The sequence below is a fragment of the Geotrypetes seraphini genome, chromosome 2 (genome assembly GCF_902459505.1).
Source record: "Geotrypetes seraphini chromosome 2, aGeoSer1.1, whole genome shotgun sequence".
Classification (NCBI taxonomy): Eukaryota; Metazoa; Chordata; class Amphibia; order Gymnophiona; family Dermophiidae; genus Geotrypetes; species Geotrypetes seraphini.
The window spans coordinates 233,284,604-233,305,704 of record NC_047085.1 but is presented as its reverse complement, the minus strand read 5'-3'; the positions used below and the strand labels follow the sequence as shown (position 1 = coordinate 233,305,704).

The 21,101-nt window shown below is 42.0% G+C and overlaps 1 protein-coding gene across 3 annotated transcripts in view; it reads left to right on the top strand.

The window, feature by feature from the left end:
• Positions 1-5,821: 5,821 nt before the first annotated feature.
• The window catches only part of UBN2 (ubinuclein 2), a 264,565-nt gene continuing 249,285 nt past the window's right edge, over positions 5,822-21,101 (top strand). For all 3 annotated transcript variants that reach the window (XM_033935206.1, XM_033935205.1, XM_033935204.1), the window contains exons 1-2: positions 5,822-5,929; positions 6,755-7,628. In XM_033935206.1, coding sequence (XP_033791097.1) covers positions 7,176-7,628 — 453 coding nt within the window. In that variant the 5' untranslated portion in view covers positions 5,822-5,929; positions 6,755-7,175. The remainder of the gene's footprint in view (positions 5,930-6,754; positions 7,629-21,101) is intronic.

Genomic DNA, 21,101 nt, shown 5'->3' with positions numbered 1-21,101 from the left:
TCAAAGCGTTAAATGGCTCTTCCCCCTCCTACCTAAACAACCGCTTAAACCAGATCTTCACCTCAAGACACAGAAGAACCCCGAACCCTTTTGCCTTCCCCCCACTCAAAGGCACACAGCGCAAGAAAATGTTTGACAACCTTCTGGCAACACAAGCAGCAAAACTCAACCATTCCATCTCCAACCTGCTGACAACAACGGGCAACCTCAAAATATTCCGAAAAGAAATCAAAACCCTGCTTTTCAAAAAATTCATCCAAATATCTTAACCCCTCTTCACTTTCCTCCAGATAATTCTCCCCTATAAAATCCTCCCCAAATCACCTATCAAGTAAACAGATCCCTGAAATGCATTGTAATCTTACCTATTCTAAATGTAATCTATTGTTTATATCACAGTTCCGCACTGTCAATTTGTTATCCAACTTGTAAATCCCCTCGGAATCTTTCCAGCTATATCTCCTCTGTTGTAAAAAAAATTGTATCTTCACTGGAAAATGTCCAGTCAAATCTTTTGTAATCCGCCTTGAACTGCAAGGTATAGGCGGAATAGAAATCCGTAATGTAATGTAATGTAAGTCCACCTGGTCCTTCATGGTTAGGCCCTGATCCAGTATTACACCCAAATCTCTCATGCATATTCATTAGGGCTATCGCAAAAACCTGACTGGCTGGTGGTCCTCTAGGACAGGGTTGAGGACCATTGCTCTATGGGACAAACCGTCCCACATAGGTGACCAAATTTCTTTATACCTTTTCCACAATCGAGATGACCCTCACTTAACATCCAAATATTTCATTTTCAGCAATGTAAAATTTTGTTTCTCCATAAGGTGAAAGTGGGAGTATCAGATTGTCTCCAGTGTAATAGAATATTACACACACACACATACACTGGACAGACCCAAGGATCTTACATTAGAAAATAACAATAAATCAGACCTCAGAGGTATCTGTTTACTTAATACAGTTTGTAAGTGAAAGGCAATAAATGATCAAAATGGTTGTATTGTCTCACAAGACCAAAACATGTATCAAGCCAGCATGGGTATAGTGACATTTAGGACACTGCATGAGAAGTGATACCAGAAATATAGGCTTGATAAGGTGATAAATACAAGTGAAGGAGGAACTTGTATTGAAGCTCCTGTAGGGCAACAGAGTGAGTCAAGACCTTTAAATGTTTCATGAGAAGTCTCAGTCCATCCCCTGTTATCTATTCCAAGGGTTGGGGGTCTCTATTCCATACCTCTGCCAATGCATCATAGTCCCACAGAGTACTACTGGCTTTGGTTTGTTGGGATAAAGTAAGAATTTCTTGAATTATATCAGCCAGGTCTTCATTGAAAGTAGCTAAGTCCAGTGATTGAATATAGTGAGAGGCCTGTTGATAAGAAAGCCAATCTTGCTCCCACAAGTGACCTTCAAGCTGCAAATCCTGGAATGATTTCATGGCCTCTTGTTCAGTAACCAGGTACCTCACATAGCAGAGACCTTTCTCCTGCCACTGCTTTAAATAAATTTTGCATACATCAGGGTCCAGATTCTTGTTACTCCACAAGGTGAGCAAAACAGTAGAATAGGATGGCAAATGCTTACACAGCCACTGCCAACATTATCTCATTGATTTCAATAAAGGATGCCTTCTAGTAGGGAAAATCTGATAAGGTTTTCAAGAATGTAAATAATATAACAAATGCATAGGAGATATCAATTGCTACTCAAGATATACAAGAGTATAAAATTGAGTGGTTTTTTTTTTTAAAATCCAATCCACAAGAGACCTCGTTAAACAAGCAACATTAAACCTTTGCAAGTCAGGGAGGGCCAAACCTCCTTGTCCTACAGTGAAAATACTTGGAATTATTCTAGATCAAAACCTCTCTTTTCACCAGCAAATCAGTTCAGTAGTTAGCAAATGCTTCTACAGATTAAAACTCATTTGATCACTCTCATCTCTACTTGATCCTCCATCTCTAAACATTCTCATTCACTCCCTCATCATTTCAAACATCAACTATTGCAATTCCCTTTATCAGGGTATAAATCAAAAAGAGATACGTAGACTTCATATCCTACAAAACTTATTTACCATGCAAAGAAATTTGAAGAGAAGGTGGAGGTTTCTTTTTTGTCTTCACCAAAGTATCCCACCTGGTTTCATGGGCCAACATCTTTTGGGTAGTTGAATCCAAAGATGCCCCCAAAAGCTCATCCCCCAAACAAGGAGCATTATTAGCCAATCTAACCTGATGGTTAACAATAACATCAAGTTCTGACACCCTAAGCCAGGCAAGGCGCTGCATAGCCACAGACATTGCCGCAGCATGTGAGGTTAGCTCAAAGGTGTCATAGATAGAGCGAACCATATATTTATGAAGCTGCAGAAAGTCAGAATGCTAAAAAGCCGGTAGTTTATGGTCAGGTAAGTATTTTTGAAAGGCGGCAACTTTAAATAAAAAGAAAAATGAAAAGCATAGTTGCCGGACCAGCATTCTGAAAGTGCCTCCATTATATGCAAATTTATTTCATGCATATTCATTGTGGATATCCTGAAAACCTGACTGGCAAGGGGGTACTCCAGGAATAAGTTGAGAAACATTGCTTTAAGCTACAACTGAAAAAAAGTGTAAGCTAAATTCTTAACAGGAAATTCTTCCCCTTGCTAGTGTCCAGGAACCAAGAGTGCTCCACTGTATATATGTCCTGTCTGTCCAAATTAGATAAACAAAAACAAACCAACTCTATTATGGTAACTCAACCCACGAGGAGGACCCGTTATGCTAAAATACAGCTCAGAGGTATAAAACTCTAAAGAGGAGGAGGTAACCCCCTCTTAGGAAAAAGAGTTTATTTTCCAATCATTGCTTCATAACAAACGAGTCCAACTCAGAGGTTTGAATGATTGTAAAGTATATATGTCTCACTAATAATGCAATATGCATTCAAAAACGTTTCTCAAAAAATAATCAGAATTTCTGCATTCAGGTAAGCACTAAAAACTTTGCATTCATATAGTAAATTCTCAAAAAAAAGGTACTTGTCAGGGTCCCGACGTGGCCCCGTTTCGGTGTCTACTTCAGGAGACCCCGTCTGGCTGATTAGCTTGCTTACAAATTGACAACCATGTAACATTTAAATGGAAGATCTGAAATGCAAAAAACAGAATCAAAAAATGCAATAGAGATGGGCTGACACCTTCTAATAGCCACAAAACCATGCATAACTTAATAAGGCTTGCGACTAGCCAGCAGGACAGGAGCACAAAAATGTACGTACCGTTCAGCAGATGAAAAAATTATTTGTGCTACACAGTGTACCCGCCCCCACTGCGGTATTTAAACCTAAGAAAGGCGGGAAAACAAACGTGGCAAACGTGATGACATCACTATTACACTGAAAACAGAGTACAATGCAAAAAACTTCAGAAAATGTTCACGGGAATCAGACATGATCAGAGGAAAGCCACCCACTCGATTTCATTATTGAGGCCATAAGGGTGAAGAGTATTAAGATCGTAGATCCATTTCTGTTCCTTTCTCCACAGCATGCGAGCTGTATCGCCTCCCCTGGTAGTACTGTAGCAATCCAGAACTGTAAATCGCAAATCTGTAATGGCGTGGTTGTTATTCTGCCAATGCTGCACCATTGCTTCTTGCACTGCGGTGCGTATACGGCTCATATGTTCCCCAATACGATACTTTAAACTGCGGGTGGTGTTCCCCACATACACAAGTTGACACGGACATGATATGGCATAGATAACATGGTGAGTGTTGCAATCAGTCGCACGCTGAGTATACTTGCGCCGAGGAGGTAGAGACATTTGTGAAATAGTCACACTGAACTGACAATATTTACAATGTCCACATGGTAGGTGCTGACCTCTGGCAAAATTAGTGAATTCTGGATTCAAAAATTGAGAATGCGTGACCCGCTGTTTCAAATTGGAAGCTTTGGAAAAAGCAAATCTAGGAACTTCTTGAAATGCTCCATGATATTGTAGAATGGACCAGTGACGTTTGATGATTTTCTTTATCTGAAAAGCGTGAATAGAATAAGGTATCACACAGACCAGTGAACTGGCTTCAGATCTATGTTGTGATTGCAATAACAAAGACCTATTGGCATGTAATGCTCGTTTGTAAGCTTTTTTTAAGGACAGAAGGGGGATAACCCTTCTCCAAGAATCTGTGTTGCATTTCATCCGATCTGTATACATATTCTTCCACCGTTGAGCACAGTCTCCGGAGTCGTAAAAACTGTCCCGTAGGGATATTATTCCTTAAGTGTTTTGGGTGGAAGCTGTCATATTGTAACAGATTATTTCTGTCTGTGGACTTGCGAAAAATAGATGTATTAAAATGTCCATTGGTGAATGTGATAGTAATGTCCAAAAAAGCAATTTGATGAATGTCCATGGTCATAGTGAACTGTAAATTAGGGTCACAACTATTGAGCCAATCATAGAACCGTGCTAGGTCCTCTGGAGTGCCAATCCAAACTGCCAGCACGTCATCAATGTATCTCTTCCAGAATAGAAAAAATTGCCAAAACTCAGAGGTGTACAAAAACTGACTTTCAAACTGGGATACATACAGGCAGGCTATGGATGGGGCCATTTTGGACCCCATAGCCGTGCCTTTAATCTGTTTTTAAAAGTCCAAATCAAATTGAAAATAGTTCATGCTGAGAGCAATACGAGCTAAATCCAGCAAAAATTGTACCCTACTGGCTGGTAATTCCTGGGATTGAAGTTCAACCTTAATGACCTCAATAGCTTCTTTTTGAGGAATATTGGTGTATAAGGCTGAAATGTCAAAGGTCAGTAATATAGCATGTGGAGGTATGTTCTGTAAAGAGGACAAAAAATGTATCATGCTGGTAGAGTCCAAAACATAAGAAGGAGCCAACGGGACTCGATCTTTGAGATATAAATCTAAAAAAGCTGATAATGGTTCTAAAAGTGATCCAATTCCTGAAACTATAGGTCTGCCTGGAGGGCAGGTCAAAGACTTCCAATTTGAAACAGCGGGTCACGCATTCTCAATTTTTGAATCCAGAATTCACTAATTTTGCCAGAGGTCAGCACCTACCATGTGGACATTGTAAATATTGTCAGTTCAGTGTGACTATTTCACAAATGTCTCTACCTCCTCGGCGCAAGTATACTCAGCGTGCAACTGATTGCAACACTCACCATGTTATCTATGTCATATCATGTCCGTGTCAACTTGTGTATGTGGGGAACACCACCCGCAGTTTAAAGTATCGTATTGGGGAACATATGAGCCGTATACGCACCGCAGTGCAAGAAGCTCCCCTGGTGCAGCATTGGCAGAATAACAACCACGCCATTACAGATTTGCGATTTACAGTTCTGGATTGCTACAGTACTACCAGGGGAGGCGATACAGCTCGCATGCTGTGGAGAAAGGAACAGAAATGGATCTACGATCTTAATACTCTTCACCCTTATGGCCTCAATAATGAAATCGAGTGGGTGGCTTTCCTCTGATCATGTCTGATTCCCGTGAACATTTTCTGAAGTTTTTTGCATTGTACTCTGTTTTCAGTGTAATAGTGATGTCATCACGTTTGCCACGTTTGTTTTCCCGCCTTTCTTAGGTTTAAATACCGCAGTGGGGGCGGGTACACTGTGTAGCACAAATAATTTTTTCATCTGCTGAACGGTACGTACATTTTTGTGCTCCTGTCCTGCTGGCTAGTCGCAAGCCTTAAGTTATGCATGGTTTTGTGGCTATTAGAAGGTGTCAGCCCATCTCTATTGCATTTTTTGATTCTATTTTTTGCATTTCAGATCTTCCATTTAAATGTTACATGGTTGTCAATTTGTAAGCAAGCTAATCAGCCAGACGGGGTCTCCTGAAGTAGACACCGAAACGGGGCCACGTCGGGACCCTGACAAGTACCTTTTTTTTGAGAATTTACTATATGAATGCAAAGTTTTTAGTGCTTACCTGAATGCAGAAATTCTGATTATTTTTTGAGAAACGTTTTTGAATGCATATTGCATTATTAGTGAGACATATATACTTTACAATCATTCAAACCTCTGAGTTGGACTCGTTTGTTATGAAGCAATGATTGGAAAATAAACTCTTTCCTAAGAGGGGGTTACCTCCTCCTCTTTAGAGTTTTATACCTCTGAGCTGTATTTTAGCATAACGGGTCCTCCTCGTGGGTTGAGTTACCATTATAGAGTCGGTTTGTTTTTGTTTATACAGTATCTTTTCTGACTCTCTTTTGTTACATTGTCCCTGTTGATAGTGAAACATGTCCAAATTAGATGGCAAACTCTTCTGAGCAGGGACTGTCACCATCTATCACAGTGGTTTCCAACCCTGTCCTGGAGGTCCACTAGGCCAATCGGGTTTTTAGGATAGCGCTAATGAATATGCATAGTGCAAATTTGCATGCCTGTCACTTGCACTATATGCAAATTTCTCTCGTGCATATTCATTAGGGCTAGCCTGAAAACCCGATTGGCCTGATGGTCCTCCGGGAAAGGGTTGGGAGCCACTGATCTATCCCATGTTAAATATACAGCACTGCTATGTCTTTCAGTGCTACAGAAATGATAAATAATAGTAGTGTATGCATCATTCTCTAAAATATTATACTTTCAACTTTGAGCAAAAACGAACTCATTTTAGACGATCATTATTGCAAACTTTGCCGTAGAAGCGATTAAATATGAGGTGAGTTGAACTGTTGCTTTAAATTTTTACAGTACACGAGGAAAAGGCGTCCACGTTGCCAAGGAAACCAGGGAGGTATTACGCCACTTCCGTAGAATCCAAAGTCACCTGACCAAGGCACGCCGAAAACCACAAACAAGCAAAGAACGTGAGGGACGTCTCTCGACCCTGCGTGACGTGTCCTGTCCGCTTCAGTTGACCTTTCGCATGCGCGCCGGGGCAGCATATTTTTATTTATGTGGGCTGCAAGATGGCTGCAATGGCGGCGAGCAGAACGTAAGTGTGGGGGTTAAAGAGAAGCCGTGCAACCGGGGCGAGTGTGGAGTTGGAGCCTTATTTCTCCCGGCAGGAGTGAAACACACTACGCTAGGAGGAGTGAACTCGAAAGTGGACAAGAGGCAACAAGGAAGGAAGAAACAGTAGAAGAGGCGTGAGAAACACAGATATAGCTGAATGGCGGAGCCGCGCAGGGTACCGTTTGTTAGCCTTTCACCTGTCAAGCCACGCGAAGTTGCCACGGGTGGCGGTAGCGGTGGGTCGGCTCTGGAACAGCACGAGGCGGAGCAGCAACGCGAGTCTGGTGGTCAGTGGCCGAAGCCACTGCAACAGCTTGAGGAGCAGCAGCAACAACAACAGCAGCAGCAGGGCGAGCCTGAAGGGCAACGGTCGCAACAGCCACAACAGCCTCAGCCACGTGAACCTGAGCGACCACAGCCCCAGAAACAGCAACACGAGCTGGGAAGTCACAAAACAGAACCGCCGCTGCAGCGCGAGACGGTGCGGCTGGAGCTGTCCCTGAAGGACTCCACGGAGGAAAGCTGCGCCGAGTTTAGTTACCCCGAGCTGCTGCTGTGCGGTGAGCGGGGCTCGGCGACAGTAGGAGCGCCGACAGCCTCTTTGGTGCAGGTATGTCAGCGGGCCCGGCCGGTGTTCCTTGTGTCGCTGTCTCTTCGGAAGCGTTTAATGGCTGGGAGAGAGCGTGCGGGGTGCACAGGGAGGTGTGAGGCCTGTGTGATGCGGCTCCGCCGCGCTTGTCCGCTCGGAGCCTCCCTCCTTCCCAGAATGCACCGGCGCAGAAAACTAAGGTACTAGTGAAGTTACCCCCCCCCCCCTTTCTTGGTGGTTCTACTTCTGAAAGAAAACAAGAGGTTGCAAACCAGAGTTTATCAATAAATAAAAACTAAATGCTGCTTCCTTCTTTTGCTAAGTATTTTATTTTCCAAGCATTCCTTGTGTTTTCGAGGTTGATTGCCAAATGCTGTTCTTAAATCATTTGTGGGTGCAGAGTTCGAAAACTCAAAAAGAATGCAGGAGTACTACCTCATACGTTTGAGAGATGGTTACCTTTTAAATAGGCTGGTATAAATATACAGATTACTGTGGTGTACAAAATTGTACTAGTATTAAGAGAGAGTCTACTGTTGTGCATTGGGCAAAAGTTATTTTGCCATGTTATTTTTTTCCTTTGATTCATGAGCCAATTCCTGTGGCGTATTCTCTGTCTGCTTCCGCAAAGAGTTCAAACTGTTCTTACTGACCTACAAGTGTAACCCCTCTGCAGCTCCCCAATATCTTTCTTATCTCTCCCTATACTCTCCCCCGGGAGCTCCATTATTTGGGTGTCCTCTGTTATTTGGGTAAGTTGGGTTGTCTTTATCCTTCTCTACTGCCAACTCCCTACTTGGTCCCTTCTGCATTGCTGTGCCATACGCCTGGAATAACCTGCCTGAATCAATATGCCAGACTCCGTCTCTGGTGGTATTCAAATCCAGGCTCAAAGCCCACTCTTTCAAAGTTGCGTTTTAGGTCCTAACACTTTCAACTTGTACTACACTACTAATGTTTCTTGTTCCCTCTATAGCTTCTATTCTCTCTACCTCTTCATCCCTTTGTATGTCCCTTCATGAGCACCATATGATGAGCTCCCCTGTGTCCTGTGTGTCTGTCATAATTTAGATTGTAAGCTTTTATGAGCAGAGACTGTCTCTCTTACATTTTAATGTACAGTGCTGCGTACATGTTACACTATAGAAATAATAAATAGTAGTATTCACTGTTCAGGTGTGTGGTGGGGGCAAAATAGTTCTGCCTCACACATTAACAGGTGGAGAAAAGAACCCCCACCCCTCTCCACATAACCATCTGTACCAGGGCATGTAAAAAAAACTCCCTTATATGCAGCCTGACCTGAAGAAGCACATTCTAAAGTACTAAGAAATTATCTGTGCCATGTTTAAAGGCAGCAGTGTTTGGAGGCAAAAGCAGAACCGGCATTTTTTGAGTTTGGCAGTGGTGGTGTCTAGGGACTACTTGCATCCTCGGGTTTTTATATAATTTATAATTTTTACCAAATGGGGTCATCTGAGGTGAATTGCTGCTCTTCACCTCACATAACCCTTTGCTCCAGAGCTAAAATCTTTATTCCAGTTCACTCCAGCCTTGAGCTGCAGTAAATGATTCGTCAAAGGAAAAAAATTCACTAAAATTAAGTACATTTTGTTACATTGTGAGCAATTTTATTTTTGGCTATTGTGAATGCCAATAGTGGTTTTATCACAGACTTTTCCATGCTAAAAAATGTATTGCATTGGGGTGAAGTGTAGTACTGGGAAATGTGAATTATACAGCCAGCTGTATTAAAGAATATTGCAGTTTTGATATATAAGGCTGCTCTTTAGGTAGAATTTTGCAATTAATCCTATTTATTATAAATTACAAGGCGTTTAGGTCACATTTTTTTGGTTGCAGGACATCCTCTGTCTTCTGCAGAAGCTGATGGAAGTGCATTATAGAGACATCTTACTGGTTCAAAGACACAATAGCTAATGTTTGTTTTTGCTGCTGCTAGAACATTTAGTATTCTTAGTTTGAAGTTCCAGTCATGATACATGCATCTGAGACGCTGAAAACTATAATGACTTGTAGCCTTGTTGGCTTAAAATTTCTGGTTTGGATTTGCTTGTCCAGCCTGTGTGTCTGTGGCTCATGTTGTTTTAAAGATTTTTTGAAGGACAGTGGCTGATCAAAACATAGTGACATTTTTGTCAAGTGAAAACATACTTAAGCTGAAAGCTATGCCATTGGTAGTTTCAGTACCAGCAGGGCCTCCCAAGGCTGGCAGGTTTTAGCGGAGATGTCAGACTAATGATGTAGCATCCATCTGGGAAGCAGCAGATGGGCAGTGTTGGAGGTGGAGGATTACATTTGATGCGGCAACAGCAACATCAGCCTTATACTGTGGAGAAGAAAGGCCAGGCAATCTACTATTCTGACAAGAAAACTTGATGATGCTGATTAGACAAAGAATTGACATATAGTGTTTGGAAGATGGTCCCCTAAGTTGGAAGGTACTAGGGAAGAGTTGATAGTCGCTCAGAGTATGCCCAATGTTTGTGAAGCTGACGAATCAAAGCCGTCAAAATGTCCTGATGCTGATGTTACTGGACAGAAAAGGGAGATCAGAAGCTGTAAATATATTTTTCAACATGGAACGTACGAAGCATGAATCAAGGAAAATTGGAAATTGTTAAAACATCAAATGGAAAAAAACCAAAATCGATTTGATAGGGATCAGTGAACTCAAATGGACAGAGCAAGGCCATTTTCAATCAGACAAGCATTGGATCTGCTACTTTGGTCATGAAACACATAGGAAAAATGGTATGGCATTCATCCGCAACAAGTTTTCAAAAATGGTACTAAAGTACAGTGTTATCAGTGAAAGTCGTGTCAATTCGTCTACAGGGAAATCTGATTAATGTCATCTTGACCAAGTATATGCTCCAATGACAGATGCGGAAGATGAGGATGTAGAATTTTTCTACGAACAATTTCAAAATGTAATAGATCAAATGTTGAAACAAGATTTACTGATCATTATGGGGGACTTCAATGCAAAAGTAGGAGGTATATCTGAAGATGGCAGTGGTTGGAATGCACGGCTTAGGAGAAAGAAATGAAGCTGGTGATAACTTAGTACAGTTTGTAAAATGAACCAGCTCTCAATCATGAATACCCATTTCCAATACCACAAATGTCGCCAGTCCACATAGACCTCTCTAAATGGATGTATCGAAATCAAATTGACTACATCAACATAGGATAGAGATGGAAATCTGTAGTTTTGACTGCAAGGACTAAACCAGAAGCTGATTGTGGAAGCAATCATGAGCTTTAGACATGCAAGACCAAGGTAGAGCTTTGCAAGAAGATCATTGGAGACCTCCCAAAATATGACATTGAAAATATTTCATCAGACTATTGAATAAAACTAGACAACAGATTTGCCTTTCTTTAATACAGGAGACAGAGAGTCCGTAGAATTATGGAATGACATCAAAATTGTAATTAGTGATGAAACTAAAAAACACTCCAGAAAAGAAAGAGCCAATAAATCGCCTTGGATCTCAGAAGAAACCAGTAAATTAACAGACCAAAGGAAGACAAGAAAATTTTTCTGATAATGGAGAAAAAGTATCACAAATGAACTGAGTTAAAACATAAAGTTTGGTAAGACAAAGAACAATATCTCAAGGATATTTGTCAGAAAATTGAATTGGAACATATAAATGGAAAAACCAGATTAGCGTATCAGAATGTTAAGAGATTGCGGCACAAATTCTAACCTTGAGTTGGGATGCTTAAAGATGCCATTAGAATGAACAAACTTTTCCGTCACAGCCTCATCTATTTGGAATTCACCCCTGGAACTACGGGATGAACCCATACTTGATCGTTTCAAAGGAAAACTAAAAATGTTTTTTATAGATGCATTCAACCTCTAATGCACTTCTTATGAAACATTATCTTTATTTCTGCTTTGGTTATCAGATGGGATCTCCCTTCCCGTTGTATTTCCCCTATATGGCTCTCTTTCCTATTTTATAATGTACTTCTTTATCTTAATCCCATTGTCCTGTATGTTACCCTATTTTACTATTTTTATTATGTACAAACCGCTTAGAAGATTGATAAGCGATATATCAAATTTTATTAAACTTGAAATTAAATCAGACATGTCAAACTCTGGCCCGCGGCGTGTTAAAAATTGGCCCGCCAGACATTTTAAATTTTATAGTAAATCTGTCCTGCCAGCATGAACCGCTGCCACTGCTGCTCCTCTTCACTTACGTCTGCCTTCACCTGGTCTCCTCTTCAAAGCAGCTTGCTGAGGATCGCTGGTCAGCTGTAGTGAACCTTGCAGGCCGCTATCCACCTCGGTAGCACATTCCCTCTGATGCGATCCTGTACGTCAGAGGAGGGGCGGTATCACTTCAGAGGGAATGTGCTACCAAGGTGGACAGCGGTCCGGGAGGTTCACTACAGCCTGCCGGCGATCCTCAGCAAGTTGCTTTGAAGAGGAGGCCAGGTGAAGGCAGACGTGAGTGAAGAGCAGCAGCGATGCGTGCCGGCGGGCCAGAGTAGACCAGGAAGCCGGGGTGGAGGGAAGGTTAGAATGGTGGGCCAAATCTGAAGGTGAGACCGGGAAGAAGAAGGGGGGAGAACATACAGGCCTTCGGGACAGGGGCAGGCCCTGGTGTAGAAGTACTCAGCAGGAGAGAAGAAGGGATCCAGATGTGCATATGCTGGACTGAGTGAAGGGTGGGGTGGTGAAGAAATAAAAAAGAGGAGAGGGAAGGAGCAGAAAGAGAGAAGTTGGACACAAGGGATGGTGTGGAGGGGGGATAGAGATACTGGATAGGAGGGTACTTGGGAAGAGAAACGGAGAGATGGTGGACCCTGGGGTGGTGGGGAAGGAGGAAGAGATGCTGGATGAAAGGGTAGTTGCGAAAAGGACAGATGGTAGATCTGGGGATGGTGGGGTCCATTGCTGCAGCTGTAGATTTGGACACGAAAAAAAATAAAGATGCTAGACCTCCAGGGGAGGGAAGAGAAACGGAAGTGGAGGACAGAGATGGAAGATGGATAGTTGGCATCGACAAAGAAGAAAACGACAAATGGGCAGGAGACCCTGGCAAGTGAGTTATCAGAAAACCACCAGAGCCTAGGTCCAACAAAAGGTAGAAAAAATTATATTTTCTATTTCGTGATTACAATATTTATTTTGTTTACACCACAGAGCTGGTGTGGGGTTGGAGACGTAACCCTATACTTCTAAGACTAAGCCTTAGTCACTTAGGGGTCCTTTTATTAAGGTGCGCATTTAGCGCGTGCTAAATCGGTTAGAGTATCTTAATTAAAGGACCCCTAATTATATTAATTCAAAATTTGGCCCGCGGCTTAGCCTTTTTTTCAGATTTCGGCCCCTTATGTGATTGAGTTTGACACCCCTTTATTAAATAATCCAGAAAGCATTAAAAAGAGATGGAAAGAATGTATGGAAAATGTATATAAAAAGGTAATGAGGATAACATTGGGGAAATTGAATTTGAAACTGACACCAAAGAAGAACCAGATATTTTAAAAGAAGTCATAGCAGCAATTAAAGTTTTATTGAAAACCAAAGTCAATTGAATTAATCAAAAGCTCAGAAGGTGCTATCATGGTCCTCACTTGACTGTGTCAACAGATTCGGAAGGAAAATACATGGCCAACCGATTGGAGAAGATAACTATTCATGCTTATATCGAAGAAAGGTGACGCCAAGGACTAATGACTACAAAACAATTGCATTAATTCCATACGCCAGCAAAATATTGCTGAAAATAATACAACGAAGGCTATGTATTTTATTTATATGTATCTTTTAATTTGCATAGACCTTTGTGATTTGTGGAATATAAATGTTTTAGAATAAACTACTGGTGTTAAGATTATACTTAAAGAATTCTCATAAATTATATGGAGAACAACGGATTTGGATATACCCAGATGTCTCTAAAGTTACACAGGAACGAAGAAAGGATTTCCTATCTCTGCGTAAAGAAACTCTTAAGTTGGGGGCTACGTTTCTATTAGCCTATCCCTGCAAGTGTTTGGTGAGGTATTTGGGAATTAAGTACACTTTTTTTTCTCCAGACCACTTGAGGGAGTTCCTGAAAGTCAAAAATATCATCAAGGATTGATTATATGATGGACTTTGAGTAAAGATAGTAACCGGTTTCACATTAAGCCTTTTCTTTAGAATTTAATGCCACTTTAATATCTCCAACCTTAAAATATTTCCATGCCCCCTATCATTGTGGTCTAAGAAAGGGATAAATAATATTTCTGTATTTGATTTTTGGTTTTGAATGGTAAAATGGTTTCCTTCCTGTGTTACTTGGAACAAGAATATTCTTGTGATTTGTTGTGAAAGTCTAATAAAGATAATTATATTAAAAAAAAAAGAATAAACTACTTTAAGTTCAGGCTTGGTTTCGGAAATGTTGAGAAACAAGAGACATTATTACCAAGGTTAGATGGATATTGGAGAATGCCAAAAGCCCACCCTGTACCTTTGCTTTATTGACTACAGCAAAGCTTTTGACTGTGTGGATCACAATAAACTATGGAGAACTCAAGTGCAAATGGGAATACCCAAAAACACAACTCAGATGATAGAGCCTCTACAAAAATCGAGAAGCTGCAGTGAGAACTGAATATGACAACACACCAATTGGTTCCCAATAAAACGTGGCATCGGGCAAATATGCATCTTGTTGCCTCACCTGTTCAACCTTTACAGCAAAGCCATCTTCAGAAAAGCAAATTAGTTTCAAAGTTGATAAGTGAAATATAAAGAACCTGCGTTATGTAGATGATAATTCAATGCTTTTAAACAACAGTAAAGAAGACATACTGTATCTACAGAGAAAAGTCAAAGCTGAAAGTCATAATATGGGATTAGAACTGAACATAAGACGAATGTCATAAACATGGAAAATGATGAAGATTTTGAGTTTGAAGGCGATTGAAATTCTTTACAACTTCAATCTCAGGGGCTTGACCATGCAGTGAGCAAGGCAGACATGTTTTTCTTGTGTCTTGAGCTTCGCAGCTCCCCTCTTCCTATAACCTTTGGCACTATAATGGGCGACAATTCTCAGTGCAAACTTTATCCACTTTTGGTGTACACCCGTATGGACAAGTTTGTCTCGAAGGGCGATGCCGAAATGATTGTGAAGACTGGAAAAAAGGATCGAGAATGAGTGAGGACAGCTGCAGGTGGCGAACCCAAAATAACAGCTAGTGTGGAAGACCCTGATGCTTCAAAAACTTATTGAAGCTGTAGTGGTGGCGCTGGGCTCGTGTTTAGATAGTTAACAAAACTCTGACCACCCTTTCAACATCGGTTACAGACTTTAATGCTCGATTTTTCTGAGCTCAAACAGTGATTGAGCTCAGCTGAGGACTCGGTAACAATTGTGCATGAGGAGTTAGCTCAATTACGCAGCAAAATCTCTGTTTGATGAAAAGCTGGATGACTTGGAAAATCATTCCAGGCGCAACATCCAACAATATCCAACTGGTGGGGCTGCCAGAATCACTCAAAGATACTGATATTGTACCTACTCTGGAGAAATGGCTATTGGAGGAACTGCTGCTAACTCCTTGTGCAGGCCCGTCTGCTCATTGAATGAGCTCATAGAGTGGGACAAAAGCCAGACCTTGGATCATTATTGCAAGAATTTTGAACTTTGCCCATAAGGATCTCTTGCTATGGAACTTTCGGCAGTGCAAGGAGCTTACCTTCCAGAACCATCGTGGCCTCCTTTTCCAAGATTATTCGGTGCAGATTTTCTGCCATTTGTAAGCAGCTCACGGAGAAGAAAATATGCTTTACTCTGCAATTCCCTGCACATCTACAAGTGGTTTTTAATGGACAGCCATTTGTATTTGACACCAGTGACAGTGCTCTCGCTCAAATCTTTTGGTGGTTTCCTGAGCGGAACAGGAGCCCTTAATTGAGTTTATTCGGTTTTGCTGGCTATATAGTCCTATGAAGAGGCTTTTATGCCTGTGACTGCATTCTGCTCTGTTCCTTCCTGGTGGAGTTGGAGTTGTGGACATGAGTGATACTGCACTTTAAATTTTGGGGATTTTTGTATTTGGAGAGCGGGCTGATGGAAGGCTGCATATAATTGGGATAGCTCTTTCACCTGTTTTAGATGTTTTGTGTGCCATGTTGGGCTGCACGTGTTGGCGTTGTGCGTTTATAGTATTGGATAGGAGATGTATTATTCCCCTACCCAAAAATTCTGTGGCATAGTGACAAAGCTTTAAGAGTTAATTACAGTAGACTCTTAGCTATCCGGCATCCATGGGGATTGATGAATGCCGGATAACTGTTTTTCTGGCTGATTGAGAGTTACTTTAAAAAAAATAATACTATAGCAGCAGGCAGCCGTTCCTGATAACACCCCCTCCCTCCTTCCCTCCCTCGAAGCAGCAGAGCCAGTCCTGACAACTCCCCACCCCCTTTTCTAGGCCTGAGGCGGCAGCCAATCCAGACAACCATAAGCGATGACTGGATAAACAAACTCCTTCAGGAGGGTTAACAAGCCCTCCAATAGAGCAACATTTCTGAGCATACGGAGAAGCACATCAATCTTTGACTTTTTTGAAACTGGTTTAATTGAATAGCAAATACATTGTATATTTTTCAAAGTTGGATGCAAGGCAGAAAGTGAAGAAGGAGAGAAAAACAGTCAATGGATAAGAAGGCATTGGAAACATAGTTAAAAGCACAGAATAATAGTCACCACACAACAAAGGTAGGGAAAATGATTTTATTTTCAATATAGTGCTAGAAATGTCAGTTTTGAGAATTTATATCTGCTGTGTATATTGTGTGTATATGAAAAATGAATGGAAAAAAATTGCATTACAATTAGTAAAGGGGGTGGGATCTGGGAAAGAGCTTGGGTGGGTGTAGGGTGGTGCTTGGAAGGTCTGTGGTTGGGGCACTCAGTTGATATTGGTTAGACTTCCCTGCTGGCAAGCCCTACTGGCATTTCAGGGCCTGTCTGGAGGGCCTCTGCGCATGCGTGGATGTCAAAATGATGTCACGCTTTTACTTAGCAACAGCAGCAGATGAATCCAGAGACCAATGGGATAGCACACATTTACCAGCAGGCGGAGATAGAGAAATTGATTAACAGGTGGTCCTATTGGCTGGCACTCCTCCTGTATCTTCATTATGCTCTATCTCCCAGCAGGTGATGGTCGCTATTCAACTAGTTCCTGAATTTTGGCTGTGACTGGAAAATTATTTCTCTTGTTGAGGTTTCTCTTCAGTGAGATGGCAATTTTATTCTCTTCAGTGAGACAGGGGTGTCTGGCTGAACGGTGCCGGTTTTAGGGGTTACACCTGGGCCCCCCCAGGTCCCTGCCTCACCCTCCCTCCATTGCTAGAGGGTCTGACTGGGTCTCGATTTTTTTTTCTTCTTTCCCTTCTCTGTTAAAAAAAAAAAAAAAAGGAGACCACAATTGCTACATTCTGCCCTATGTGTTTTTTACTGTTGTTTGAACTTCAGGTTCTGTTTGGGAGTCTTAGTACTGTGGGTTCTTAGCACTGATGGTGCTTATTGCGTGCGGGCATCTAACTCCCTATGTGCTCTAGGTTAGATATGGAAAAAGGTAAAGCTGAAATCTTTTGTAGAATTTCAAGAGGAATTTGGAATACTGAGTAGATCATTTTTACAATATCAACAACTTAGGGATTTCATAAACTGTAAGGCTGGTAAGGAGCTTTGTGTGGTAGAGCATCCTTTGGAAATGGCTTTGCTGATAGGCATGGATAGAGGGGATTTCCTGCCTTTACTCTGCTTTGGTATCTCACTACAATTCTCTCTCACGAGATACTGCTAGATGGGAACAAAGACTGAGGAAATCTTCCATGGAACAAACCTGGAAGCAGGGATTCAGGGACCTCTTAAAATTTACTATGGCCACTCCTTTATTTGAGAAGGCTATAAGCTCTTTTATCAATGGTATTATGCTCCTGGGGATGTGAAGGTGCAATTGTGGGCACATGGGTACTTTTATACATGTCTGATGGGATTAGCCATGCATAACCTCCTTCTTGGATACCCCCTGCTGTTAAATTTTTGGATTTTTACCTCTGAATGCTATCCCAACAAGGCGGAACAAGTTTGTTTGAACTTCCCAATGAAAGGTATCTCAAAAGAGACCCATTGCCTGACTGTTCATATTTTCAGCTGCAAAGCTCTTAATAGCCAGAGGATGGAAGACACCCACACCTTCTATGATTTCATTATACAATAAAGTTGATTAAGTGTGTTTTAATGTCTCAGTTGACTGCTCATAAGGAGGGGCCATCTGAAGGAGTTTCATAAAATTTGGGATGTCAATGTTCAGTGGAGGGAGCATAGTAATTATGGTGGTTATGATTATGCTTTACCTACTCTCTAAGTTGTCTGATAACTTGGGAAGGACCTGGAAGGACAAAACCTTTGGTAAGGTTATTGTACAATAGCACGTTATATCTTCAGCTTTCATTATATATTGTATGTTATTATTGGAAAATCTTTAAAGTTGAAAAAAAGGTCACAACAATTTTGGTTGAAATCACATACAGCCAAATTTGAGGTCTCAACCCACCAAAGCCAACAGGTCTTTCTCTTCTGATCACCCCACCCCAACGTACATAGATCCAGCATGTCCTGTCTACTGCATGGCTTTGTTGTTTTTTGTTTTTTTGTTTCCCCCTACCCTTTGCACCTCAAATCTCTCTTCATAGAGCACTGACAGTGCAACAGTACCCCTAGACTGCCTGAGGTTTGCTCTGGAACTCTTTGTCTTACCTCCCTTGCCTGTGTTGTCTGAGTTGGAAGTGCTCTGGAGGATGGATGGGGAACAGGAGTGATCTCCAGTTGCTCTTTCATCTGCAAACTCTCTGTTCAAAATGGTGGCTACTACATGTAGTGATAGTCTTGCGGTACTACCTCGAGGGTGGGGTGGGGGGGCTAATATGGTTGGGGGGACTTTGAGAAATGAGTGAATGCTCAGTGACTGCCATGGGATGAATATTGATCTGGATAGTTTTAGTTATGTAAAATTAACATCACTTAGTAGCATCAAGAATTTTAATTGTTTAGATAATGGAGAGCGATTACTATACTCTTGGAGGTTAGCAGCAGTAACATTGATACTTAAACCTGGGAAATAACCTACTGACTGTGGGTCTTGCATCTCCCTGCTAGACACAGACTATAAATCTTTACAAAAATTCTGGTGAACGGATTACAAATAGTAGCACTGAAATGAGTCCATAATTTCTGGGCAGGATTTATCCAGCAGAGACAAACTTTTGATAATATTTAAAAAAGCCTTACATTTACTTTGGTATGTGAGGGAGACCAGCTTCCACAGTCTAGTTTTTATCTCTTGATGCCGAAAAGGCTTTTGATAAGGTGAACTGGTCTTTATTATTCCAGACTTTGAACAAAATGAGAGTAACTGGTAGATACCTACACTGGGTATGCTTAATCTATATGTCCTCTTCCCCCCTCATCGATTCTCAAGGTGGATGGCATCTACTCAGAACCAATGGAATTAGAGAGGGGAACGCGTCAGGGATGTGTATTCTCTCCCTTACTATTTGCCCTTTCCTTAGCAACAGCAGCAGATGAATCCAGAGACCAATGGAATAGCTCACATCTACCAGCAGGCGGAGATAGAGAAACTGATTAACAGGTGGTCCTATTGGCTGGCACTCCTCCTGTTTATCCAGTATTCTCTATCTCCCAGCAGGAAAAGGTCACTATTCAACTAGCTCCTGAATTCTGGCTGTGACTGGAACTTTATTTTCTCCTTTTGAGGTTTCTCTTCAGTGAGACTGCCATTCTGTTTCTCCTGTTGAGGTTTCTCTTCAGTGAGCTGGCAATGCTATTTCTCCTGTTGAGATTTTCTCTTCAGTGAGACAGGGGTGTCCGGCTGAACGGTGCCGCTGTACACCTGGGCCCCCCCAGGTCCCTGCCTCACCCTCCCTCCATTGCTAGAGGGTCTGACCGGGTCTCAATTTTTTTCTTCTTTCCCTTCTCTGTAAAAAAAAAAAAAAAAGAGACCACAGTTGCTACATTCTGCCATGCTTTTGCTGCAAACTGGCTTCAACTGGCCCTAACAACAAGCTTGTGAGTATGTCTGGCTTTTACGGTTGTTTGAACTTCAGGTTCTGTTTGGGAGTCTTAGTACTGTGGGTTCGGTCATCGTACATTTTAAGGTATGGATATTTTATTGAGGCTAAGTTTTATGACTAGAAATCCGTGGAGGGAGCCGGGACTTCCCGCCCTTTGCATGCACGCGCTTGGTTTCCTTGTTGGTTACAGCGCAGCAGTAGCGGGGCGATTTCATGCTCGTACTTGTTCTCATTGTTGGGTTTCAGTGCAGCAGTATTCCTGTTTATTCTGAGGCTCTCTTTCATCGGTGTTTGTCACGGCCATATGCAGCCGATTGTGCAGGTGCCAGTTTATAGCAGCGCGCATGAGATGGGACATGTTTTTTCCGGCGCTGTGGGCCGTTCTTCTGGTTATTCGAGTCTGATTTTCTTTCTATGCAAGCTGCAGCAGGATAAATTTTGCGGGGCTCGAATCCAACTATGTTTCTAGGAGCGTTGATGCAGCAACCACGTGTCAGCGAGAATCAGGCGTGTGCTTGGGTCTCCGGCAATGGCAGGAGAGCTGCAGCATTCCGGTAGTTTGTTTCCAGCTGACTTTGGTCAGGGTATGCTGGGGCTTCTCTCCTTTCCGGTTAAAGTTAGCATATAAGCGGGCGAGATTCGCCCAACGGGAACTACTATTACAAGAAAAAGATCACGAGGATGAGGAGACAGACCTCCTCACATGTGTTCTCCCGTTTTCAAGGGTGGTAGCTATGATAGTTAAGATTATGCAGCGCCATTTATATATAGTTCAAGTTCACGAGTCCTTACAGGACTTCCCCAGGATAGCATACTCCAGAGGTACCACGTTAGGCCAGAGGTGTAATTTTTCAAAAATATGCACGTTACAATAAGATGATTGGAGGACAACGTAAGAAGTGTGGAAGGTGCCAATGGTGCACCTTCACCATAGAGGGACAATTTTGGCAAGTCCCGGGGAAGGATATTATTGTGAAATCAAATATGGACACCGACTACAACTTGGCCGATGTGGTCTATATAATAATGTGCCCATGCGGGTTGGTATATGTAGGCAGAACAAGCAGGATGATAAAAGTTCGACTTACTGAACATAAATCGACAATTGTCAACAGGATTATCCAGGCCCCTCTAGTTGAGCATTGGCTAGAGCAAGGCCATAAGATAGAGGAGATGAGATGGAGGGTTATTGAAAGAGTGGTGGGAAGGGACGGTGGGAAAGATCATAGAAAACTCAATGAGAGGGAACAGAGACATATTTTCACGCTGGACACAGTGGCACCCAGGGGGTTAAACAGTGAACTGGAGTGGGCTTCAATGATTGGTTGAGGGTTGGG